Source organism: Plecotus auritus (assembly GCF_963455305.1).
Source record: "Plecotus auritus genome assembly, chromosome: 4".
Classification (NCBI taxonomy): Eukaryota; Metazoa; Chordata; class Mammalia; order Chiroptera; family Vespertilionidae; genus Plecotus; species Plecotus auritus.
The window spans coordinates 134,945,224-134,972,939 of record NC_137775.1 but is presented as its reverse complement, the minus strand read 5'-3'; the positions used below and the strand labels follow the sequence as shown (position 1 = coordinate 134,972,939).

The 27,716-nt window shown below is 44.7% G+C and overlaps 1 protein-coding gene across 2 annotated transcripts in view; it reads left to right on the top strand.

Annotated features, from left to right (window-relative positions):
- KIAA1549 overlaps positions 1-27,716 on the top strand; it is a 152,088-nt gene that overhangs the window by 41,327 nt on the left and 83,045 nt on the right. For both annotated transcript variants that reach the window (XM_080664907.1, XM_080664906.1), the window contains exon 2: positions 23,534-26,281. In XM_080664907.1, the coding sequence (XP_080521033.1) occupies positions 23,534-26,281 (2,748 nt within the window). The remainder of the gene's footprint in view (positions 1-23,533; positions 26,282-27,716) is intronic.

Genomic DNA, 27,716 nt, shown 5'->3' with positions numbered 1-27,716 from the left:
GTCCCAGCTTGGTGTCAGCGATGGACACCCCCAGCAGTGAGACCCCAGAGGGCTTCTCCGTGGCTTTGATGGTGTTCTGACCCTGAGCTGCCCTGTCCATTCTTTGGACCCTTTGGTTATCCTTCCATCAAATCCCCCTTCTGCTTATGTAGCCAGAGTTATTTCCATTGCAAATGACAGAGAGCCCTGACAGAGAAAACCTTACAGCACTAGCACCGGGTCATTTTTCATGTTTGTCCATAGAAAGTCAACACTCTAACACCCATTCTCCTGATGGCAATTCTCAGGATCCCAAGGATATGTTTTATTGATTTTAGTGAGAGAAGAAGGGAGAGGGGAGGGGGTGGAGAGAGAGAGAGAGACATTGATTGGTTGCTTCCCATATGTGCCCTGACTGGGAATCGAATCCATGACCTTTCATTGTACGGGTCAACGCTCCAACCAAATGAGCCATACCGACCAGGATAGGAACCCTATACCTTATTCGCAGAGCGGGAACTGAGACCCAGGAGTGGGAAGTGAGTTATACGAGGTTGGCAGTTAGGTAACTTGGGATGGGCCAGGTGAGACCTGAGGCCTCCAGGTCTTGTTTCTGATCATCTCTGTCCACAGGGCCTCTTTTTGGAGTCAGGAAAGACAGATGTCATCTTAGTTAGTAGGGCTGCCATAGCGAAGTACCACTCTCATGACCTCATTTAGCATTACCTCCTGAAGGCCCTATCTCCAAATACAGTTACATTGGGGTTAGAGTCCAGCCTTGGGCAAACTACGGCCTGTGGGCCGGATCCGGCTCTTCTATCCGGTTCTCTTGCTCTCCCCTCTGCTCCTTTACTTTGAATTTATATTAGTTCACACAAACACTCCATCCATGCTTTTGTTCCGGCCCACCGGTCCAGTTTAAGAACCCATTGTGGCCCTCGAGTCAAAAAGTTTGCCCACCCCTGGGTTAGACCTTCAACATATGAGTTGGGGAGGAATGGCACAATTCACTCCATACCAGATGTGAAATATGGCGGCAGTTCAGACATTTTAATGTTGTCTGTGACTGAAGAAAAGTTGAGAAACAAAGGATGTTAAAGGAAGATACCTAAAAGTGGTTTTTACATAGTTTTGAGATCTTAAAATACTGGGGATTGGCAGTCAGTTATCTGTCATTTCACCTGAGGTGGATACTTTTCTGTGCAGAGGGCTCATCAGCGATTGTTCTTTGGGTAAGTTCCCAGGGCCAGCTGTAGTCTGAAATGCTGACTCGGACACCGCTGTTTTCCTTACGTGGGATGTGTGAAACCTGCTTTCTGGTTTCAGGCTGTAGTTCCCATGGCAGAGACAGGCCATCAGATTTCCTGTCTGGAGGCAGCCTCCTCCCCCTGCTCTCCATGTGTATTTCACACGCCCTCCACTATCCTGGTGCATTGCCCCAACCTCCACCCTGACCAGAATTCCATTTTCACCAGCAAATCTGTGCAGCTGACCAGTTTCTGCTCTCACCCTCTCAGTCTCTGGATTCCATTTTCTTCTTTCTTCTCAGCCACCCGGGCTCATCACTTCTCCGCATCTTCGGATCCATCAGCATTGCTCTGGTCCAGCACTTTCCAAAGAACAGTTCCTGTACTTGCATTAGAATTTTTTATGGTATTGTTTCGAAGCATAGATTATAAGACAACAAGAACAGCAGTAAACACAAACATACTCATCAATTCCTGAACCCCAGGCCCAGCCGATTGGATGAGAACCTGAGTTATTTTAGGCTTATTTTGGAAGAATTTTAGACGTATAGCAAAGTTAATACAGAGTTCGCATAGACCATTTACTCAGCTTTCCCTAATATATATATTTTTTAATAAATCTTTATTGTTCAGATTATTACAGGTGTTCCTCTTTTTTACCCCCATAGCTCCCCTCCACCTGATTCCCCACCCCACGCCCTTACCCCCCGCCACTGTCTTCATCCATAGGTGTAAGATTTTTGTCCAATCTCTTCCCGCACCCCTCACACCCCCTACCCCCTGAGAATTATCAGTCCACTCCCTTTCTATGTCCCTGATTCTATTATATTCACCAGTCCATTCTGTTCTTCAGATTTTTTATTCACTTGATTTTTAGATTCACTTGTTGGTAGGTATGTATTTGATGTCATTTTGTTGTTCATAATTTTTATCTTTACCTTTTTCTTCTTCATCCTCTTCTTAAAAAACACCCTTCAGCATTTCATGTAATCCTGGTTTGGTGGTGATGAACTCCTTTAGCTTTTTCTTGTCTGTGAAGCTCTTTATCTGACCTTCAACTCTGAATGATAGCTTTGCTGGGTAGAGTAATCTTGGTTGTAGGTTCTTGCTGTTCATCACTTTGAATATTTCTTGCCACTCCCTTCTGGCCTGCATAGTTTCTGCGGAGAAATCAGCTGGCAGTCGTATGGGTGCTCCCTTGTAGGTAACTAACCGTTTTTCTCTTGCTGCTTTCAAGATTCTCTCTTTGTCTTTTGCCCTTGGCATTTTAATTATGATGTGTCTTGGTGTGGTCCTCTTTGGATTCCTCTTGTATGGGGTTCTGTGTGCTTCCTGAGCTTGTAAGTCTATTTCTTTCACCAGGTAGGGAAAGTTTTCTGTCATTATTTCTTCTAATAGGTTTTCAATATTTTGCTCTCTCTCTTCTTCTGGCACCCCAAAAATTCGGATGTTGGTACGCTTAAAGTTGTCCCAGAGGCTCCTTACACTATCTTCATATTTTTGGATTTTTTCTTTTTGTTTTTCTGGTTGGGTGTTTTTTGTTTTCTCATATTTCAGATCTTTGGTTTGATTCTTGGGGTACGTTGATCTACAGTTGAGTTTCTGTATATTCTTTATTTCAGACAGTGTATGCTTAATTTCTGACTGGTCCTTTCCATTTTTTTGGTATTCTCATTAAGATCCTTAAAGGTCTCACTAAGTTCCTCAGCGGTTTTTAGAAGATTCTTGAGTAACCTTATAAATGTGGTTCTGAACTCTATGTCGTCCAGTAGTTTGCTTTCCTCCATTTCTCTCATTCGTGACATGTTTCTTTGTCTCCGCATTTTGCTGCTTCCTTGTGTTGATGGAGTGGCTTTGTGTGGTAGGTGACCTATAGGGGCCCATAGCTCAGCCTCCCCAATCACCTGCGGTGGACGCTCTTGGTACACCCCTTTCTGGGCTGAGTGCAAAGTCTTGGTATAGTTAAGTCTTGATTGCTGTTGGTACACTGGGAGGAATTGACCTCCAGGCCAATTGGCTGTGAGGACCCGCTGTGTCTATAATGGAAGAACTGCTGTGCTGGAGACACGCTTATGGTGCAGGACTTGTTTCAGTGGGGCTTTGTTGCTCACTGAGTCTGCCTCTTGAATGTGTCACTTATGGATGTGAGGAGTTGCAATCTGGTGTCTCACACTGACCACTAGGTACACTGGCTTCTGGATCTCCAATGGGGTGCAGGTCAGCTACTGTCTGAGGCCACCCAGCAGGAGCTACAGTGAGAACTACAGTTTTCTCTTCTTTGCTTGGGATTTGGAGGTTTTGGAGCTTTCTGACCCGGGCTGCAAGTTTGCTAGGTTAAGCTGCGATAGGGCAGGCCATTCATATGCTAAAGCTGCTGCTTGGAGCTTGGGTGGGTTTGTAGGTTGTGCAGGGCGGGGTCTCAGGGCGCCACTAGGCTAGGGCATGGCAAACAGCGATGGCTGCCAGAAGCCGGCTCTGCGTCTCCGACCGTGTCCCTGGATCCCGCGCCCCAGCACAGTATCCTGCGCGCAGCCCTGCAAGCTAGCCTCCCTCACTTTCTGACCCCATGGCAGACAGTCCAGTTTCTCCCCATAGGAGTTTGGGTCCCCCGTGTCTCCCCAGAAACTGGAGTTCGGAGTAATGGGAAGCTTATCTCCCTTCGGGTTGAAAACAGCAGCGCTCCTGATTCGCGTCTCCGTACCTCAGTTTTTCCGCGCTTGTGCACCCCTCAGTGCTGTTTGTTCTTTCCTTCTAGTTGTAGAACTTCCACTCAGCCAGCTTTCCCGTGGTTCTGGGTGATAGACGTTTTGCCTTTTAGTTGTAGTTTTGAAATTGTTGTGCGAGGCAGCAGTTTAGGTGTTTACCTACACCGCCATCTTCAGCTTTCCCTAATATTAACATCTATGGAGTCATAGTAGAATAATCAAAACTCAGAAGTTAATGTTGGTACGAATGTGTTAACTAGACTGCAGACTTTATAGGATCTCACTGGTTTTCCCAGTTTTTCTGTTCCAGAACCACACGTTGCATTTGGATGTCACATCTTCTTAGTCTTCCTAGTCTGTGACAGTCCTACAGTCTTTGTCTTTTATGATCTTGAGATCTTTGAAGAGTCAGGACTTTTAGAGATTGTCTCTGGGTTTGTCTGTTGTTTTCCCTTGGTTAGATTGATGTTTTGCATTTTTAGAAGCCTGCCTCTTTAATGAGCTCCTCAGTGATTCTAATCTTTTGTCTGAGGACCAAACAACCTTCCTTGGACCATTCCAGTTCCCATCTTATCCCTCCCTTCCCTACACAACTAAACCTCTCAAAAGAGTTGTCTGTACATAATCCCCATTTTGTCACCTATCATTCATTCCCAATCCATATTAACCTGGCTTTTGCCACCACAAGGCCAAAGAAACATGCTGTCACATCTAGGAGATGCAGCGCATCCTTTCTTTTCTTCACCTCTCGGGGTCATTCCACACAGGTGAGCCCTGCCTGAGTCCTAAACACTTTTGCTGTTTTCTTGTCATCTCACGTTCCTGGTTTTCCCCTGCTTCTCAGACCTTCTTCTCTTATTTTTCCAGGTTTCTTTATCTCCAGGTTCAGATATCTGCTTGCAAACTTGGTATCTTCATGTGGATTTTTCTGAAAAAAAAAAAAAAAAAATCAGGCTATGCTTCTCAAATTTTAACAGGCACATGAATCTCCTGGGGATCTTGATAAAAGCAGTTTCTGACACAGTAAGGGTCAGTGGGCCTAAGAGGCTGCGTTTCTGAAACACTCCCAGGTGATGCTGATGGTCTATAGGCCACAATGAATAACAAAGTTCTAAAAAAAACACCACCACCAATCCATTCTAATCTAAGCCATCATCATCTCAGGCTTCAAGTACTGTGACCTTTAACTGATCTCTCCACATTTCCTCTTGCTCCCATTAACCTGTTCTTCACACTGCAGCAGGAGGTGATAACTGTTGTGATTAGCTAGTTATTAATGACTAGAGGCCCGGTGCATGACATTCGTGCATGGGAGTGGGGGTTCCTCAGCCCAGCCTACGCCCTTTAGCAATCCAGGAGCCCTAGGGGGATGTCTGACTGACAGCTTAGGCCCTGTGGGGAGCGGGCCTAAGCCGCAGTCAAACATCCTTAATGCTGCTGCAGAGGTGGGAGAGGCTCTCACCACCACTGCTGCACTCGCCAGCGTCAGCCTGGCTTGTGGCTGAGTGGCACTCCCCCTGTGGGAGTGCACTGACCACCAGGGGGCAGCTCCTGCGTTGAGCATCTGCCCCCTGGTGGTCAGTGCGCATCATAGCGACCGGTTGTTCTGCCGTTCGGTCGATTTGCATATTACCCTTTTATTAGATAGGATGGGATAGGAAAAGAGCAAAGGGGGGAAGCCAGACATTATAGGCATATCATTTGGGCAGCTTCACCAGGAAGCTGCAATTTCACACTTGCCAGGGAACAGACGTCTATTCCCTGCAAAACATTGGGGGAAGGGATCCAACAAAGGGAAGATAAATGCATGCCCAGTAAAGTTTGGGCAGGGCTGGGGGGTGGGGGGAAACCTAGGGAAGGCACTTGCCTGTCAATCAAACCTGGGGACAGAGATGGTTGGCCAGAATAGGTGTGCCCACTGCAAGAATGTGAAAATGTGGGAATACGTAATCCCCTAAAAAAGGAATTCATTCTCTTGTTGTTCTTATTGCACTTGACTCTTGGCTTGTGGGGCTCTTTTGCTCCTGCTTCCTTGCATCCACCCCTATAGCCCACAACATGCCAACCCCTATGTACAGTGGACCAATGCACTGCTACAGGAACACAGGCCGAGCTAGCCTGAAGCTATGCTGGACCCGACTCCGACATGGGAAGGAAACTCTGGGCACTGGCTCCGATTTTAGCTCTACTAAAGCCCCAGCTACACTTCTTCTGTGACTGGACTAAGGGAAATGAGACTTTGGAAACCCATGGGTGTAATTTCATGGAAATGAAGCTTTCTATTATATCTCATCCTCCTGCCATAACCGGTTTGGCTCAGTGGATAGAGCGTCGGCCTGCGGACTGAAGGGTCCCAGGTTCGATTCCGGTCAAGAGCATGTACCTTGGTTGCGGGCACATCCCCAGTAGGGAGTGTATAGGAGGCAGCTGATCAATGTTTCTCTCTCATCGATGTTTCTAACTCTCTATCCCTCTCCCTTCTTCTCTGTAAAAAAATCAATAAACTATATTTAAAATATATCTCATCCTCCCATGGGGGCCTCCAAAAATCCTTATTCCAGTGGTACCCCAAGAACCCCATCCCCACGAGAAACTGGGGAGAGATGAGCCCCTCCTATCCTGTAACAGGGTGACTTTTAGAACCATTATTCTGATTATGTCAGTCTCATGCTGTTAAATGCCTTCGATGGCTTCCCATTGCATTTATGATCTTGTTCATTGTCCTTAGCGTCATGGCATCCAAGCCTTGCATGTTCTCATCCCCTCCCTCCCTTTAGTCCCATGTTGGAGCTATTTATCTTCCCTTTCTTCCCAGACATCCTGGTCTTCTCTCTGTTTTCCAGTGGCTGCATGTCCAGTAGTGCCCCCACCCACCTCACCCCCCTGGGGCCTGGCACAGATCCCACATCTCCTGGCCAGACAGTACTGCACAATGAGCTGCAGACTTCTTTGCACCCAAGATGAGATAAGGACCTGAGACCAGACCGTGAATCGCCCTCTCATGGGTCATGCTGCCTGGTTCAGCTGGCACATTTTTATGGCACAATCTACTCTCTGAAGGAGCAGTGCGTTGAGTTACATGCTGGCCCAAGTGCCTGTCTCACTGAAAACTGTGATGAAAAGACTGACCCCCACTTTGAGTGACATTAGTCTAGGACACTCTTGTTTATGTCCACACCTTGTGCTTGTACACACATGCATGCACACACACATGCACTCTCACACACATGTGCACATACCTTATTCCTTCAGGCACATTTGACTTTAAATGAGAAAGGCAAAACCTTCAAACTTTTAGAAGATAATATAGGAAAATACGATTATGCCTTTTAGTGTTTGGAAAAAGCTCTTAGACCTTTCCATCTTAAGACACACACACTCACTCACATGAATTACAAACAGTAACCGAAAAGATTGATAAATTTGACCATATTAAAATCAAGAACTTCTGTTCATCAAAAGACCACATAAAGAGAATCAAACAAGAAGCACAAACTGAGGAAGTTGAAACTTGACATCGGATTAGTACCCAAAATTTATCAAGAAAGACTTTAAATCAGAAAGACAAAGACAAAAAACCCAATAGCAAAATGGGCAGTAGAACTGAAAAAACACTGGAAGAGGCAACATGAGTGGCCAGCAGGTAGGAAAAGATGCTCAGCATGATGCAAACAGGGAAATGCATATTAAAACAATAAGGTTTTATACCAGACAGATTAGGGGAAATGTGAACGTTTTGGAGTATTAAGTATTGATAAGGATTTGCAGCAATCAAGAACGGGAGTGTAGCCAAAACCGGTTTGGCTCAGTGGATAGAGCATCAGCCTGCGGACTGAAAGGTCCCAGGTTCGATTCCGGTCAAGGGCATGTAACTTGGTTGCGGGCACATCCCCAGTAGGAGGTGTGCAAGAGGCAACTGATCAATGTTTCTCTCTCATCGATGTTTCTGACTATCTATCCCTCTTCCTTCCTCTCTGTAAAATATCAATAAAATATATTAAAAAAAAAAAAAAAAGAACGGGAGTGTAAATTGATTCAACTACTTTGAAAGATTATTGGTATTATTTAGTAAAGTTGCAGGTGAACATATCCTTGGACCTGGCCATTCTGTTCCCATGCATGCATGAATATCTACATACATACTTCACACATTAGTACACATTCACCCACATGCACACACACATACATATACTAGTACAAGGGGGAGGGGGTGGAAAAGTAGATTTACTGTTGTTTGCATGGAAAAAGACATGCAGGTTATGATGATTACAATAGCTTTATTAACTGTTTCATATACAACTGTAAACCTACTTTTCCCCCAATACACACATATACACAAACACATACACACATACCTACACGTATGCATACACACATGCACATACACAATATACACACATGTGTACCAGGAGATGGGTAAGAAGGTTCATGTCAGAAATGTTTGTAATAACAAAAATTGACAATAGTTCAACTGTCCATCAACAGTAGATAGATAAATATATTTTGGTATAGTCATAGGGAGGCATTCATATTGAAGTGAAAATAATTGCAGTTACGTGCAAAAAACACACATGGATGATTCTAGAAAAATATTGAGTGAAAAAATAAGTTGCAGCAGAATACATACAGTATAATTTCATTTTGGTAAAAGTTTGAGGATATACAAAGTTGAAGAGTATATTCTTTAGGGATACATACATCTGGTGAAATTTTAAGGAAAGCAAGGCTATGAGGATACATAATTGCAAATGGTGGTTCCCTTAGTGGGAAGGGAGGGGAGGAGATGGGGAGGGGTAGACAGGAGGGTGTACAGGGAATGCCAGAGGTAAGGGTAATATTCTTTTTTCTTAAACTGGAAGGTGGGAATTCAGGTGTTCTTTATATTATTACTGGAGACCCGGTGCATGAAATTCGTGCATGGGGCGAGGGGGTCCCTCAGCCTGACTTGCACCCTCTCCAATCTGGGAGCCCTCAGGGAATGTCCTACTGACGGCTTAGGCCCACTCCCCATGGTTCTCTGCTCTCTGCGGGGCCTGCCTGCTCCACACCACAGCGATGGACAAGCAGGTCCTGCTGGGTGCTGTCTGCGGGCCGTGCTTGCCTGCTCGTGGATCACCATGGCTACAGCCAAGCAGGCCCTGCTGTCTGCTGTCAAGCTGCGCGGCCACCCTCGCCTCCCAGGGTCGGCAATGTTCCTGGGAGCCTGCGGGCGTGGCTTGGCGCTGCACCCTCGCCTCCTGGGGCTGGTGATGGCCCCGGGAGCCTGCGGGCATGGCTTGGCGCTGCCCTGCCCCCGGCCGCTTGGCGCCTGCATATGCATCTTTGTTGGGTTAATTTGCATATGGGCATTGCGGAGGTACGGTCAGTTTGCATCTATCTCTTTTATTAGTGTAGATCTACACTAGAGGCCCGGTGCATGAAAATTCATGCACTGGAGGGTGGTCCCTCAGCCTGTCCTGCCCCCTCTCACAGTCCGGGAGCCCTCAGGGGCAGGAGGCAATTCAGCGATTAGGGGAAGGCAATGCCCCATCACACCTCTGCTGCTGCCACTGCCGGCAGTGCAAGCCTCGGCTAGCCCTGGTTACCTGAGCCTCAGGCGGCCCTGGGTGGCTGGGGGGCTGAGGGGACTGGGGGACTCTGGAGGCAGGTGTGCGGCAAAGGGGACTGGGCGCTGCCATCTTGTGGCTGTGGGCACCACCATCTTTGATGGTGTGGCAGTCAGTTAGCATATTCCCTCCTTATTGGCTGTGGGCGCCACCATCTTTGCGACAGTGTGAGGGTCATTTAGCATATTCCCTCTTTATTAGATAGGATACCTAGCAAATAAAATTTTTTTTTTTTTAAATTTCCTCTATACTGTTTTTTACTTCCCTCCATCCCCTTTCCCCTCTGGTAATCACCATGCTGTTGTCTGTGTCTATGGGTTTGTATGTGTGTGTGTGTGTGGGGGGGTTTGCTTAATTCCTTTACCTTTTTTTACCCAGCTCTGCAACCCCTTTCCCTTCTGACAGCTGTCAGTCTGTTCTCCATACTTTTATAATAGTTTTTCTTATCTATTTGATATTTGATAATAAAACCAGTACCGGTGAAGGAAGAGTAACCTGGTAGAAGGTATTAGTTACTATACAGTTGGGGTGGGAGAAAGAAAGGGAAGAAAGACACCATTTGCTAAACCAGGAAGAAAAATGAAAAAATGGGGAAGGGTGGTATTAATAATGGCACTGAAGTCCTCTCTTAGGACAACCTGAGAATTAAAAGAAGAAAAGTTGCTAACGAGTTGCCAAAGTGGGTAATAAAGTGGAATAATCTGACCAGCGCCCGTGCGTTTTTTTTAACTCGTAGAAATGCCAAGGGCTCTTGTTTTGTGGTAGGCTCACTGTCCACAGAGTGGAGAGGACTCATCACATTTTGAAAACTCCACAATTTAGCAAAGAAGCGAAAATGATGGTTCTATTTGAAGTAAAGCCCTGTAGAGATTTTCGATGCTGCTGTCCCTTGGGTTTCGAAGGCCAGCCCTCTGAGGGGTTTTGTTTCTTAGTGCCATGTCTGCAGCTGCCAGCTGTCCCCAGGTGGACGGAGAGACCTCACAGCTCAAAATGCAGGCCTCCCTGTAGGTTTCAGTGACAGAACTGAGTGCGTGCTCTCAGCTACATTATAATATAACATGCTTTGCAGTGTAATTTCTTCACTAGCAGTTTTAATGAAATGGACTAATTTGACTAATTGGTGTGGTGTAAAGAGTGTTCAAGCCCTGAGAGCTCATGAACCTGCGTTTCCAGGCTGGCTCTGCCCTGGGGCTATTTTAAGCAAGTCAGCTTAAACTCTTTGAGCCTCTTTGGCAGTGGGTGGGGATTGGCCACGGTCTTAAAGGATTCATTCAGCTTGAGAAGTCCATGACTCCCTGATTGACTATTATATGTAGGGAAGATTTTTAAATAGAAAAATACGACAAAGTTAAGTAAAACACCAAATTATCTTGCATGTGTAAGATGAACAAGTTCCTAGAGACAGGCATCTCTCTGTCTTTTTAAAAAGTGTTTTTAAAAGCTTTATTATTTCTAATAAGCTTTATAATATATATAATATACTAGAGGCCAGGGTGTGTCCCTCAGCCCAGCCTGCACCCTGTCCAATCTGGGACCCCTCAAGGGTTGTCCGACTGCCCGTTTAGGCCCGATCCTACTGGGATCGGGCCTAAACGGGCAGTCGGACATCCCTCTCACAATCCAGGACTGCTGGCTCCCAACTGCTTGCCTGCCTGCCTTTCTGATTGCCCCTAACCACTTCTGCCTGCCAGCCTGATCACCCCTTAACCACTCCTCTGCCAGCCTGATTACCCCTTACTGCCCCCCCTTGCAGGCCTGGTCACCCCTAACTGTCCTCCCCTGCAGGCCTGGTCACCCCTAACTGCCCTCCCCTACAGGCCTGGTTCCCCCCAACTGCCCTCCCCTGCAGGCCTGGTCCCCCCCAACTGCTCTCACCTGCAGGCCTGGGTCCCCCCTCAACTGCCCTTCCCTGCAGGCCCGGTCGACCCCAACTTCCCTCCTCTGCCAGCCTGGTCACCCCTAACTGCCCTCCCCTGCAGGCTTGATCGCCCCCAACTGCCCTCCCTTGCAGGCCTGGTCCCTCCCAACTGCTCTCCCCTGCTTGCTATCTTGTGGCGGCCATCTTGTGTCCACATGGGGACAGCCATCTTTGACCACATGGGGGCAGCCATCTTGTGTGTTGGAGTGATGGTCAATCTGCATATTACTCTTTTATTAGATAGGATAGAGGCCTGGTGCATGGGTGGGGGCCAGCTGGTTTGCCCTGAAGGGTGTCCTGGATCAGGGTTGGGGTTCCCTTGGGGCATGGGGCGGCCTGGGTGAGGGGCCTGTGGTGGTTTGCAGGCCGGCCACGCCCCCTGGCAACCCAAGCGGAGGCCCTGGTATCTGGGATTTATTTACCTTCTATAATTGAAACTTTGTAGCCTTGAGCGGAGGCCAAGGCAGGCCAGGGCTGCGGAAGCAGGGCTTCCTCCATTGCCGGGGGCAACCCTAGCCTCCTGCTCTCTCCAGCTCCGTGGCTGCTGCCATTTTTTTTTACATATATATTTTATTGAATTTTTTTTTTTTACAAAGAGGAAGTGAGAGGGATAGAGAGTTAGAAACATCGATGAGAGAGAAACATCGATCAGCTGCCTCCTGCACACCTCCTACTGGGGATGTGCCTGCAACCAAAGTACATGCCCTTGACCGAAATCAAACCTGGGACCTTTCAGTCCTCAGGCCAACGCTCTAGCCACTGAGCCAAACCGGTTAGGGCTACTGCCATTTTTGTTGGGATTTATTTATCTTCTATAATTGAAACTTTGTAGCCTTGAGCAGAGGCCAGGGCCGGCCAGGGCCGGCTGGAAGCTTGGCTTCCTCCATTGCCGGGGAAACCCAAGCCTCCTGCTCGCTCCGTGGCCGCAACCATCTTGGTTGGGTTAATTTGCATACTCGCTCCTGATTGGCTGGTGGGCATGGCTAGTGGGTGTAGCAGAGGTACGGTCAATTTGCATGTTTCTCTTTTATTAGTGTAGATATAACATATGGAGTATTATATATATTACAGAGCTTATATATAATAAAGCTTTTAAAAATATTTAAAAAGATATATAATAAGCTTTTAAAATGCTTTATATGTTTTTAAAATGTTTAAATTAAACTTATTTTTATTTATTTTTTTAATCCTCACCTGAGGATATGTTTATTGATTTTAGAGAGAGAGAAACATCAGTGGGAGAGAAACGTCTAGTGGTTGCCTCCTGTACACACCCTGACTTGGAATTGAACTCACAACCTTTGGTGTATGGGAGGATGCCCCTGCATAATTAACTAAGCCACCCCACCAGGGCAAATTAAATTTATTTTTTAATTATAGGTGCCATTCAATATTATATATATTTAAAAAATATTTTTAAGAGCAGTTTTAGGTTCACAGCAAAATTGAGGGAGAGGTGCAGAGATTTCCCACACACCCCCTGCCCCTGCACATGCTCAGTCTCCTCCATTGTTGACATCACCCTGATATGTTTGTTACAATCCATGAACCTACATTGACACAGCACTGTCACCAAAGTCCATTGTCGGTGTTGTGCATTCTGTGGGTTTGCCCTGTGAATTTTTAATCAGTTACTCAGCATGGCAAGAGGGCACTTTCTGCTCTGTTACCCAGCATGGCAGGATCCTAGCCCAGGATGAGGTATCAGGGAGGCACCCAGTAAGCATGTGTTGTGTGGTCTACGTGGGAGAAAGAGTCTCAGCACTTGCTATTCAGAGTTTGGTTGCAGACTCGCCCACACCTGGGAGCAACACTAAAGCTCAGCGCCCACCCCAGCCCCTCTGGACAGCCCCTTCATTTAAAATAAGGTCCCCCATGTCATTTGTGTGCACTCAGAAGTCTGAGGGGCACTGGTATTGCCCCAACATTGTTCCTTTCTCTCTGAGAGAACACAGAGAGAACCTTTTGTGAACTAACGCTTTAGAGCTTGAAAATTGATCTCTGGGGCTTGAAATTAGAGTCCCTGAAGCCTTTTCTGCTGGGAGAGGGACTCACCTGGGTTTTCTAAGCTCTTCCTGAATTAATTCCAGAAGTAATTCCCCTGGCATTTCAGCTGCTGTCTCTTCAGCGCTGGTGTCTCTCTCCTGGAGCTTGGCCAAAAAAAAAAAAAAAAAAAAAAAGGGTGGGGGGTGGAAAGAAGGGGGATATCACTTGGCACACCTCGAGTTTCCTAATTGGAAGTTTCAGAATTTTTCATTCTTTTAACCACTTTGTCTTCCCTCTTCCCTGTCCTTCAAAGACAGAGTTTATTGAATTCTAATTTACATCCAATACTTGGGCTCATACATTAGCCACTAAATGGTGCTTTTTCTTGTTATTTCATCTCTTGTAGTCTTCTGGTGCACTTAGAAATATGTTTCTCGTTCATTTAAAAAGAACTCTCACTCCCTGTTCAGATCTTATATATCGAAATAAATTATAACACAAATGCTTTATCCTTCGGAAAACATTCAAATCTGTCTGCTACATGGTTGGACAGGATGTTGACTTCATGACTTCTTAAATGTGTAACTCTTTAACCTTTACGATAGAAAAGAACAGCTGCTGCTTTACCTTTGTAATAAGCACCATGTTTGCTCTTACGCAGGCTTGGGATGTGGTGGGTAAATGGTAAAAGCACATTGACAAGAAACCCCAGAGCCAGCTTGTATAGAAGACAACAGATGCCAAGTAATATTGCTATGAGACCACTTTAAATCTCTAAGAAATGGTTTTCTTCTTTTCTTGTCCATTTTTAAAAGATATTACATAGAAAGGAATATGACCCTTCAAAGTAAGCAGCTTTTTTTCTGGTGTAACTTTGTGACTTTCAGATACTAATGGAACCAACTAGAAACATTTTATTTATATCTACACTAATAAAAGAGAAAGATGCAAATTGACCATACCTTTGTGACACCCAACAGCCAATCAGGAGTGAGTATGCATATTAACCCAACAAAGATGGTGGGTTAATTTGTATACACAGGGGCTGAGCGGCTGGGATGCTTGCATCGTCGCCATGGCAACGATGCAGGCGTTCTGCACTACCCCAGCCGCTCCGGGCCTCTGGGCAGCGTGGGAAGGTGGGAAGGCAGAAAGGTGGCTCCGGCCTGAGCGTAGGTGGTGCCGGCAGCCAGGCGAAGGGAGGCCCATTCTTGCACGAATCTTCGTGCATTGGGCCTCTAGTAAATGTATGACTAAATATCATTTATAAATTTTAGTGTATATACACAAAAGCTATTCACAGAATTTTGTCTTCACTCTTGATTTCCATCTTTGCTAGTGAGTCAAAATACCTCTGCCTCTTTCCAGCTTCGGTATGATTGTAATAAGCTATTTTAATTCAATATTATGTTTTTTTTGTAACCTCACAAATCATATGGTATTATTTGCTCATTTATACCATCAGAATTTGTTTAGATTTAACCATACTGCCTTTACCATTTATTTATTCTCTATTCCTTCTTCTCAGGTCTTCCTTCTGGAATTACCTTTCCTCTTGAAGTATAGAAGGTCCTCAAATAACATTGTTTTGTTCAATGTTGTTTTGTTATAATGTTAGTGAGATGCTGTAGGAATTTAACTCATGTTTATATCCATTAGCCTATGGTAAAATTGATAACATTGTTTTGCTTAAAGTCGCAGAATCTATCAATGATGTTGAGGATTATCCTTGTTTAGACAGACTTCTCTACTGAAGGTCTTCTGTTGGTATAACCACTTTTTGCTTCTCTGAAAATGTCCTTATTTTAACAAATAGAGAGTATTGCTGGTTATTCAAACCTAAGATGTCAGATTGGTTTTTCTTAGCACTTTGAAGACTTTATTTCACTGTCACTTGGCTCCTCGTTCTGTGAAGTAGGTATCTGATGGTGCAATTGCCATTCCTGTTCTCTGACTGCACTTAACAGTTTCTCTTTCTCTTTGGTGTCCTGTGGTATCATCATGTGAGTAGGTATGGGTTTTTAAAACATTCACCTTGCTTGGGATTTCTTGGTCTTCCTGAATGGGATTCATGTCTCTTATTAATTTTGGACAATTCTTACTTAGTGTTATCTCTGAATATTGTCTCTACCCAATTCACATGTTTTTAAAACTTTGATCAAATGTATGTTGGACTATCTCATTCTATCTTCCATGTCTCTCTTTTATTTTTTTATTTTTATTTTTATTTTATTTATTTTATTTTATTTTATTATTTTTTTTTTCAAATTTTTATTAAGGTATTATATGTGTACATATCTTACCATTGCCCCCCACCCCCACCCCACTCCCATACATGCCCTCACCCCCCAATGTTTTGCATCCGTTGGTTACTCTTATATACATGCATATAAGTCCTTCAGTTGATCTCTTATTTCCCCCACCTCTCCCTAACCTTACCACTGTAATTTGACAGTCTGTTTGATGCTTTACTGCCTCTGTAACTATCTTTTTGTTCATCAGTTTATAATGTTTTTCATTATCCCCAAATGAGTGGGATCATGTGGTATTTTTCTTTCATTGACTGGCTTATTTCACTTAGCATAATGTTCTCTAATTCCATCCAAGTGCCTACAAATGGTAGTAATTCCTTCTTTTTTACGGCAGCATAGTATTCCATTGTGTAGATGTACCATAGTTTTCTGATCCAGTCATCTGCTGATGGGCACCTAGGCTGTTTCCAAATCTTAGCTATTGTAAATTGTGCTGCTATGAACATAGGGGTGCATATATCCTTTCTGATTGGTGTTTCTGGTTTCTTAGGATATATTCCTAGGAGTGGGATTACTGGGTCAAATGGGAGTTCCATTTTCAGTTTTTTGAGGAAACTCCATACTGTTCTCTACAGTGGCTGCACCAGTCTGCATTCCCACCAGCAGTGCACGAGGGTTCCTTTTTCTCCGCATCCTCGCCAACACTTGTCGTTTGTTGATTTGTTGATGATAGCCATTCTGACAGGTGTGAGATGGTATCGCATTGTTGTTTTGATTTGCATCTCTCGGATAATTAGTGACTTTGAGCATGTTTTCATGTGTCTCTTGGCCTTCCTTCTGTCTTCTTTCGAAAAGCTTCTATTTAGGTCCGTTGCCCATTTTTTTATTGGATCATTTATCTTCCTTTTATTAAGTTGTATAAGCTGCCTGTAGATGTTGGAAATTAAACCTTTATCAGTGATACCATTTGCAAATATGTTCTCCCATACAGTGGGGTTTCTTGTTGTTTTGTTGATGGTTTCTTTTGCTGTGCAAAAGCTTTTTATTTTGATGTAGTCCCATTTGTTTATTTTCTGTTTGGCTTCCATTGCCCTAGGGGCAGTATCACTGAAAAAGTTCTTTTGGCATATGTCTGAGATTTTGCTGCCTGTGGATTCCTCTAGTATTTTTATGGTTTCCCGTCTTATATTTAAGTCCTGTACCCATTTTGAGTTTATTTTTGTGTATGGTGTAAGTTGGTGATCTAGTTTCATTTTTTTGCATGTATCTGTCCAATTTTCCCAACACCATTTATTAAAGAGACTGTCTTGACTCCATTGTATGTTCATGCCTCCTTTGTCAAATATTAAATGCGCATATTGGTTTGGGTCGATATCTGGATTCTCTATTCTGTTCCATTGATCTATATGTCTGTTCTTGTGCCAGTACCAGGCTGTTTTGATGACAGTGGCTTTGTAATACAGCTTGAAATCTGGTATTGAGATCCCTCCTACTTTATTCTTCTTTCTCAGGATTGCTGTGGCTATTCGGGGTCTTTTTTTATTCCAGATGAATTTTTGGAGAGTTCTTTCTAGGTCTGTGAAATACGCCGTTGGTATTTTAATGGGGAGTGCATTGAATCTATAGATTGCTTTGGGTAGTATGGACATTTTAATGATGTTGATTCTACCAATCCATGAACATGGTATGTTCTTCCATCTGTTTACATCTTCCTCTATCTCTTTTTTCAGTGTCCTGTAGTTTTCCGCATATAGGTCTTTTACCTCCTTGGTTAGGTTTATTCCTAAGTATCTTAATTTTTTTGGTGCGATGGAAAATGGGATTGCTTTTTTAGTCTCTCTTTCTGTAAGTTCATTGTTGGTGTATAGAAATGCCATAGATTTCTTGGTGTTAATTTTGTATCCTGCTACATTGCCGAATTCATTTATTAAGTCTGTTAGTTTTTTGATGGAGTCTTTCAGGTTTTTTATGTACAATATCATGTCATCTGCAAATAAGGACAGCTTTACTTCTTCTTTCCAATTTGGATGCCTTTTATTTCTTCTTCTTGTCTAATTGCAGTGGCTAATACTTCCAGTACTATGTCAAACAGGAGTGGTGAGAGTGGGCATCCCTGTCTTGTTCCTGTTCTTAGGGGAAATGGTTTTAGTTTTTGCCCACTGAGTATGATGTTAGCTGTGGGTTTATCATATATAGCTTTTATGATGTTGAGGTATGATCCTTCTATTCCCACCTTGTTGAGAGTTTTTATCAAGAAAGGGTGTTGGATTTTGTCAAATGCTTTTTCTGCATCAATTGATATGACTATGTGATTTTTATCTCTCAATTTGTTTATGTGATGTATCACATTTATTGATTTGCGGATATTGAACCATCCTTGCATTCCTGGGATAAACCCTACTTGGTCATGGTGTATGATCTTTCTGATGTACTGCTGGATCCTATTTGCTAGAATTTTGTTGAGGATTTTGGCATCTACATTCATGAGGGATATTGGCCTGTAATTCTCTTTCATTGTGTTGTCTTTATCTGGTTTTGGTATTAGGGTGATGCTGGCTTCATAGAAGGAGCTTGGAAGTGTTCCTTCCTCTTGAATTTTTTGGAATAGTCTGAGGAGGATAGGTTTTAGTTCTTCCTTGAATGTTTGGTAGAACTCTCCAGTGAAGCCGTCTGGCCCCGGGCTTTTGTTTGCCGGAAGCTCTTTGATGACTGCTTCAATTTCTTCCATAGTTACTGGCATGTTGAGCTGTTTAGATTCTTCCTGATTGAGTTTTGGAAGGTTATATTTTTCTAGGAATATGTCCATTTCCTCCAGGTTGTCCAGTTTGTTGGAATAGAGTTGTTCGTAGTATTTTTTAACAATCCTTTGTATTTCGGCGGGATCTGTTGTTATTTCACCTCTTTCATTTCTGATCTTGTTTATTTGGGTCCTCTCCCTTTGCTTCTTGGTGAGCCTGGCTAGAGGTTCATCAATCTTGTTTATCCTTTCAAAGAACCAGCTCTTGGTTTTGTTGATCTTTTGTATTGTTTCTTTGGCCTCTATGTCGTTTATCTGTGCTCTGATCTTTATTATTTCCTTCCTTCTGCTTACACTGGGCTTTTCTTGTTGCTCTTTTTCTAACTCTTTGAGTTGTTGGGTTAGGTAATTTATTACCCCTGTTTCTTGTTTTTTGCAGTAGGCTTGTAGAGCTATGAACTTCCCTCTCAAGACTGCTTTCGCTGTGTCCCATAGATTTTGGATTGTAGTGTTTTCATTGTCATTTGTTGTCATGATGTTTTTTATTTCTTCTTTGATCTCTCTGGTAACCCAGTCATGGTTTAATAGCATGCTGTTTAGTCTCCATGTGTTTGATTTCTTTGGGTTGTTTTTATTGTAGTTGATTTCCAGTTTTATGCCACTGTGGTCTGAGAAGATGCTTGATATGATTTCTATCTTCTTGAATTTGAAGAGACTTTGCCTATGTCCCAACATATGGTCTATCTTTGAAAATGACCCATGTGCGCTTGAGAAGAATGTATATTCTGTGGCTTTGGGGTGAAATGTTCTGAAGATGTCAATTAATTCCATCTGGTCTAGTGAGTCATTTAGGATTGATGTTTCTTTGCTGATGTTTTGTTTAGAGGATTTGTCCAATGGTGATAGTGGGGTATTAAAGTCTCCTACTATGATTGTATTGCTGTCAATGTCTCCCTTGATATCTTCCAGGAGTTTTTTTATGTATTTGGGTGCTCCTGTATTGGGTGCATATATGTTTACCAGAGTTATTTCTTCTTTTTGGATTGCTCCCTTTAGTATTATGAAATGGCCTTCCTTATCTCTTGTTATGTCCTTCAGTTTGAGATCTAATTTGTCAGAAATAAGTATTGCTACCCCAGCTTTTTTTTCAGTTCCATTTGCCTGGAAAACCTTTTTCCATCCCTTCACCCTCAGTCTATGTGCGTCTTTTTTTCTGAGGTGGGTTTCTTGTAGACAGCAGATATGTGGGTCGTGTTTTCTTATCCAGTCTGTTACCCTATGTCTTTTGATTGGGGCATTTAATCCATTTACATTTAAAGTTATTATTGATAGGTGCTTATTTGTCGCCATTCCTATTCTTTACCCCTGTGTTACTTCTTCGCTTCCTGTTTCTTTCTTTCTTTCTTTCTTTTTTTTTTTTTTTTTACAGTAGACCCTTTAGCATTTCTTGCATTGCTGGTTTGGTGGTAATAAATTCCCTTAGTCCTTTTTTGTCTGTGAAGCTCCTGATTTCACCTTCAATTTTGATTGACAGCCTTGCTGGGTACAGTATTCTTGGATTCAGCCCCTTCCTTTGCATGACTTTGTATATTTCATTCCATTCCCTTCTGGCCTGATGAGTTTCTGTTGAGAAATCAGTTGCTAGTCTGATGGGGGTTCCTTTGTATGTAGCTTTCTGTCTCTCTCTTGCTGCTTTTAAGATTCTTACTTTGTCGTTGGTGTTTGCCAATTTAATTATAATGTGCCTTGGCGTCGGTCTTTTGGGGTTCATTTTGCTTGGGACTCTGTGAGCTTCTTGGATTTGTGTGGGTTTTTTCTTCCCTATATCTGGGAAATTTTCTGTCATTATTTCTTCAAAGAGGTTTTCTATTCCTTGCTCAGCTTCCTTTCCTTCTGGAACCCCTATTATGCGGATGTTGTTTTGTTTCGTGTTGTCCCAAAGTTCCCTTAGACTCTCCTCCTGCCTTTTAATTTTTTTTTCTAGAAGTTGCTTTTCTTGGGTATTTTTTTCCATCTTGTCTTCTAGCTCACTGATGCGGTCCTCTGCTTCTTCTAGTCTACTCTTGATGCTTTCTATTGAGTTCTTTACAGCAGCGATGTCATTTTTCATTTCTTCTTGGTTCTTCTTCATTTCCTCTTGGTTCTTGCTCATATTGTCGAATTTGTCTTCCATTCTTTTCAGCCACCTTATGACCATTTCTCTGAATTCTTTTTCTGGAAGGTTGCTTGCCTCCATTTCGTTTACTTCCTTTTCTGGTGATGCCTGCTTTTCTTTCATATGCGGGCTGCTTCTTTGTCTCCCCATGGTCTCTCTTCTCTGGGTGTCTGGTTATGTAGTTTTCTCTCTCCTTATCCCAGGCGAAATCTGACCTTTCCGTGGTGGAGTGTAGAGCTTCTCTGAACCCGTGTGCTTGCGCCAGTTGGGGAGCGTTGTTCTGGGGCTCGCAGCTGTTCCTGGGGTGCCGCCGTTGTGGATTCTCAGGCTTCAGATCTCTCTTTTATTTTTTAAATCTCATCTTTTATATATATGTATCTCTTTGTTTTATTTCTCTGTACTCCATTCTCAGTAATTTTCAGATCTGTTCTCCAGTTCACTAAATCTCTGTTCAGCTATGTCTAAATTGATGTTTATTTTTTATTATATATTGTATATTGAGTTTTAAAATAGAAATTATTACATATATATTTATTTCTAAATGTTCTTTATTCCCCCCTCCCCCAAGTATTTTTGGCCACTTTTCATAGTCTCTTGCTACTTACTCATGTTTTTTGTCCTGTCTTTATTCTTTTTAAATGTAGTAAGATACTTTAAAAAATATTCTGTAATTCCAATATCTGAAGTCTTTACAGATTTGATACTATATTTGTGTGTTGTTGTTTTCTCTTTTGGGTGGTTTCTTGACTTTTTCCGTAGTACCTTAATTCCTTGTGTTTTATAATTTTAAATTTTGCAATCATTTCTTGGAGTTTTAGCTGCAGAATGTTTTGATGCCTGGTTTGAGAGTGTGTTTTTCTAGAGATGATTTATGTTAGCTTGGATAGGTGTTGGAGACCTGGTCCATTTTAAATTATGATTCTCAGCACATACTTTTTCGGACCATACAAATAGTATAACTTCCAAACTTGGGGAGACTTTTTGTAAAATATCTGCACAAAGTTAGTTGCGACACATACTTTTTCTTGCTGTCCTCTCAGGGATGGATTGTTTTCTTCCTAATTCATGCTTTCCTTGAGACTATGGCACTTCCTGGGTCTCTGCTTTTTAGAGATGGTCTTCCATTGGTTCTTTACTTGTCCAGACCCAACACATGTCCCTCATTTACCCCATGGCCTAAGCCAGCGATTTCCAACTGGTGTGCTGCAAGAATTTTTAAAACTTGCAATACCTGACTATATAGTCAGGGGCCCTGACCTCTTTTCCCTTAGATTGTCAAATATAAAAACGACAACAACCAGCACAACAATAGCCATCCTATATGAATGAGTCAAAATTATACCTATTGTTTGGTCAGATCTGCAAAAAATAGGTATTTTTTGGTGTGCCGTAGAATTTTAGTAATTAGTGTGTGTGCCATGAGATGGAAAAAGTGGTGGTCGCTGGCCTAAGTGTTAGGCTGTCTGGTCTAGTGTCCCTCTAGGCTACCTGGTGACTTCAGTGTTTGATGACTTCCATAGTCCAGCTCCTGCTTTGCTCCTACACTCAGCCCATGTCCCCTCTTGTCTTACAGGCTCATTCAGTCACACAAGAGGATGTTTTTGGAGATTTATTAACCATAATTAAGTGTTATGAAGTGGGAAGGCTTTGAGATCTCCAGCCTGCCGTATTGCCAGGAATAGAATAGAAATAATTTACTCTTGAAAAATAAAGAGCGATTATCCCTATACTAATTCACATAATTGTGTTCAGACAGATTGTCTGGATGAGTGAAGGGAGGATGTTGCCATGAGTCCTAATAGCTGCTTAGTCCCCAGCCTGTGCTGCAGCGGACTACCCTATACCCTGGGCCTTGATCAGGGGCCTCAGCCACCACATGTCCCACCTCTCTGAATCAGAGGTGGAGACACATAAACTGCTTGCATGATAATGGGAGCTGTCACGAGGGCAGGGAGAACAAAAGTTTGAGAGGATAAGATGCTTTTGGTACATATCAGAACTTGGTCCTGAGAGACCACTCATTCATTCATGTAACAGATGCTTATTGGCTCTTGCATTATGTAAAGGAAACAGATCAACTGTCCCTGTCCTCATGAAGCTCACCATATAAGGAGCAGACAGGTCATTTCCACGGAGCACAATAAGGGATATGACAGTGGAAGGTAGGGAAAGGTACTAACCCAACTTGAGGAGGGCGGTATCTATGCTGCAGCTGCAGGACTAGGAGGCATCATCTGGGGGTAGAGCCAGAGAAGGGCATTCCAGGCAGAGGGACAAGAATGTACCAAGTACTGAGCCAGAGAGAATTTGGTTCAGGCAATTGCAGGCAGCTTATTTGGCCAGAGCATAGTCAGGAAGGCGTGAACCTGGAGCAGGGAGCCAGAAGAGCTGAGCCTGGATGTTGCCCGAGGCCTAAATGTGGAAGGCCCTCTAACCAGGAAACTGTTGAACTCTCTTACCTAGGGAGTGAGGGATGCTGTCAGAGTTGCCATGTTCATTTCTCTCAAGAGCCAGCCCTCTGGAAGAGAAAGAGCATGGGCTTGGCGTTAAGGAGGGCTTACAGTCAGATTCCAGCACCACTCTGTCCGGGTGAGCATGTACTTGATTTAGTTATCTCCTCTGAACTCTCTTTCGAGAGAACGGACTAGACAATTTCCCAAGGCCTCCTCCATTCCCAGCATTCTGTGGTGACATTAGAAAGCAAGAGAAAAAATGCCATTGTGTGCGCACACACACAAGCTTAAGTAAAGCTGGAGCTCAAATGTGTGAGTATTTGCAGATGTTACCCTGACAGTGATGCTGGCGGTTTCTGGCTTCTAGTTAGCTAACGTCTGTGAATCATGGGTATTCACAGTGAGTGGGTATCGGCTCAGAGGGTAGATGTTTATATCAAAAGGTGAGCAGTGTGACTGGCCTGGCAGCTGACCCAGCGTTTATTTGCCTTGTAGACGAGCTCTCTGTGGAGCAGCACAACCTGTCTCTACCCTCCGCGGAGCACCCGCTGAAGGGGAGCGCCGCGCACAGCACTGCACACGTGGCCTTAACGGAGACTGCCCCGGGGTCCCAGCCGAGCAGTCCTCTCCACCTCATGTCCTCTCCATCCACTGCTACTTTTGATACAGCCTTTTTTAACCAAGGAAAACTGACCCAAAGCACAGCAGATCACAGCATCTTTGTGGCAGATTCCGTGTCAGTGACGAGCAACGAGGTGGTCATAGATGACGATGAAATGGATAACTTTTTGCCAGAAACTCAGTGGGCCACCTCCCGCGTGGTCTCTCCGATACAGTACATCACAGTCAGCCCCCCAGGGCTGCCCAAGGAAACAGCAGACTCCGTGCTGACGCCACCGTTGCCCACTGTTCCTTCACAAGATGAAGTGACATCCGCCTGGCAAGACACACTGCAACAACCGACAGCATGTGCTGAGTCCCCCAGTCATTGCAGTGTTTTTCCGTCAACCTTTCTCCCTTCTGAGGCCATGATTCCAACCCCTAGTAGGAATTTGGTGCTTTATCCTACTGACCCTTATGGACGCTCATCAAGCAGGACTTTGCTGGAGGTCGTGGCTTCAGGAACAGAGGGCGTAGAAACCCTCCTTTTTAGCTCCACATCTTCAGTGCCTCAGCTGTCAGGCGACGGCCTCACTCAGCCATTCCCCTCCTCGGGGGAGGCCTCAGCGCCTCCAGAGGATGTTCTGGCCCCGGGTACAGACAGATACCCCGATGGGACCACTGCTTTGAGTCAGAGTCTAAAAGAAACCATCTCTCCAAGAACATCTCCAACTGCAGCTATATCCCAGACGGCCCTTGCTTTTAGCAGCAGCTGCAGCATAAATTCAGTTTTGTTTTCAAGTCCTCTTGCGTTTGTGTCCTTTTCTACTCAGTCAGTTGATGTTTCATACGACCCCGTTATTCCTGGCAATTCCAGGGAAGCATCCGAATTGCCTGGCAGTTCAGTGGTCCCAAATCATGCGGACGACACTCCTGTCTGGAGCCCAGCATCTCCATTCAGACCGTACACGTGGTGCGGGTCCTGCTCTATGGCATCACCACGGCACGTTCTGTCCACAAGCCTCGTGGAGAAAGACGGGGGGTCAGGGGACAGTGCTGAGACCATGACCGTATGGGAAGCGAGCAGCATCTCTGCACCGAGCAGCATCTCTGCACCGAGCAGCATCTCTCCACTGAGCAGCATCTCTGCACCGAGCAGCATAGCAGAGGACTTCTCTGAATTTGAGGAAGATCCTCAAGAATATAACCTACTTTTCCCCTCAAGACCAATAGTTCCACTTTCTTCTCGGTTTGTGGATATCCCAGAAACAAGCATGGGTCTTTCGGCCGAGGTGGACACGAGGAGCATCAGGATCACACAAGTGTATCCTTCCCACAGCCCCTCCCCGTCAGTGTCACTCGATCCTGCTTCCTCTGGCTCCGTCTCTGCCATTGAAACTCAAGTAATGCCGCCCAGTGTGACAGCTGTGTTTCCCTCGGCTGTCCCTGGTGTTCTCCTCGACTCGTCTTTCTCCGTCACGGCCGACGAAAACACGCCATCACTTGCTTCCAGAGACCCAACTCCTTTTATGTCTTATGGTTTGGAGCCTTCCATAGAGGCTCCGCTTCTCCCTTCCCGAGAACCCTCCAGTGTTTCCCAGCACAAAACCAGAAGTATTTTGGGGTTTGCATCCAGCTTTTTCTCAACTCCACCGCTGGAATTCAGCATCTCGGCCCCTTTGTCTTCAGAAGTACTTACGTCTCCATCTCCGATGTTAAGTGACTTGTCGACCATCCTTTCTCAGGCCTTTCCCGCCTTGGTTGAGACACTTACGTTGTCCGATTCTCTCAATCTGCAGTCACCTCCGCTCTCTGATCCTAATTCCACAAACCTTGACTTTTCTCAGCTCTGGCCGAGTTCAGAACTTCTTTTAAGTGCATCCACTTTTCTACCTAGTTACTCTGAAATGTCACTTCTCTCAAGCTTCTACTCCACGTCTCTCATGCTCTCTGAAGCAGCCACCGTTTCACCGGCAGATTCTGAAGCTCATTTTACCTCAGTTTTCACGGAAACTACCTCCTATGTCGAGTTTTCACTCGGGCCCCACGAATCTGCGGTCCCCACTCGGGTGCCCTCCAGCTCTGAGCCCATCCTTGACGTTTCGGCTGCTGGAGCACACTCAGCATCACTTCTGACTGCTTTTCAGACAACGCCCCCTTTAACGGAATCATCTCTCTTTTCAACTCCAGCACCTTCTGATGGGGATATCAGTGCTATGGATGGTTACACGTCAGTCTTACCCTCTCTCTCCAAGGTCATTCCTACCACCACAATATTGGTCATCGCCGTGTCCCCATCCTTAGCATCCTCAGCTGTTTCTGAAGTGGTCCCCTCGCCTGTACCTACAGAGCCTGTATTTGTGGGCCCATCGTTCACACCCACAGATTTACCGATGAACACAACCACTGAACTGAGCATGTCTCCTGCCAGCACTGCCCCCAACGATGCTGTCGACATCATCCTGAACAGCGTTCCTGAGAGTCAGAATCCCCACACGGGCAGCACAGCCCTTCCCTCGCCGTCCCTTCATCCTGTGTCCACCTCCACGCCCGAGGCCGTGGTTACTACTCCGGCAGTGGTTACCACCAGGCCGCCGTACGTGTGCGACATCACAATTCCTGATGCCTATTTGATCACAACTGGTAAGGCCCTGGCTTCCTCATCTCTTTTGGTTGGGGTGATCTTCCTAAGATGCTGTTTGAAATGCTTATGGGATATGTAGCATCCTGGCAAAGAGTGTATGTAGGCTTTAGACCAAGAGATCTTGGGTTAGTAGCAGTGAGACCATAAGGTCTCACTCCTTTGCTGACCACCTGTGCGTTCTTCAGTTATTTAGCTTCTCTAAGCCGCAGTTTTCCCAATGATTAAATAAGGATGATATTGGCACCCACTGCATTGTAATGCATAAAAAATACTCAACCCGGTGCCTGGCATAAGGAGCACCCACAAAATACGTTATTGTAATTAGTAGTAGCAATAAGAATAATTGAAGATTTAAACCGTAGCAGTTTTGCTAGGATATGTGTCTTTGGAACTCATCACTCATGCTTAGAAGTCATGGTTGAAACAAACCTGAGTGACTGGCCAACAGGCAGCTGCCTGTCACGTGAAGCCAGTGTACGTTGGCTGCCATGTCTGTGCCAGTCTGGTGACTGGGCCGAGAGAGCGTGATCAGGCTCTCTCACTTGTTCTTCATGAGAAATGACAGGGCGTGCATGAAGGCTTGAGCCATGCATATGTACTTATATACAATGTACTGTTGTTGATGAGCAGCCTGTGTGTGTGTGTGTGTGTGTGTGTGTGTGTTGACTTTAATGGGGACGAGGGGTAGAAATGAACCAAGGGGAAGAAGATGGCAAGAGAGATAGAGGAGTGGAGTCGACAAGGAATGGAGGAACAAGGAGAGGTGGAGGTGGGGAAGGAGGAGAACATGCTGGGTCTTGGTTCTCTATGCTGAGTGAGTGAGCCCTGTGTCCTCTGCTCACCCTGGGGATGCTGCCACCCTCCGAGAGGGTTGGGAGTAGCTGAAGCCTTCGGTCTCCCAACTCCGCCCTCCCCAAATGAGGCAACCGTTTGTTAATTCATGTGACAAGAAATGATGGAGCACTGAGTATGTGTGAAGTACTTTTAGAAGCTTTCTGGAATATAAAGATGAATGGCTTGGTCCCATCCCTCAAGGTGCTTAGAGTCTAGTAGGGCGGGTGCTGAGCCATGTTTTCTTGGCAGCTGTGTGAGAATGGCTGAAGCAGAGTTCTAGAAGAGTGACTATTTGGGATAATCGGGGACGGGGTTGGAAGAATGTGAATTGGAGGTCACGTTAAAGGATGAGTGAAAGGCTATCACCTGAAGATGGAAGGAAGTGTCCTCCAGGTTGAGAGTGTGAACACAGGAGGAGAGGTTAGACAGCCCAAGGACATTCAGCTTGGCTGGTAATTAGACTGAGGTAATAACGCGGGAAAGGAGGTTGGGACAAAGTGGTGAACTTTCATTTTCAGGACTACAGCCCTCCAGAGGAGAGAGAGAAGAGTTTCTAATAGACATGAACTTTCCTTCCTTCCTACAGAATTGTTGCACAGT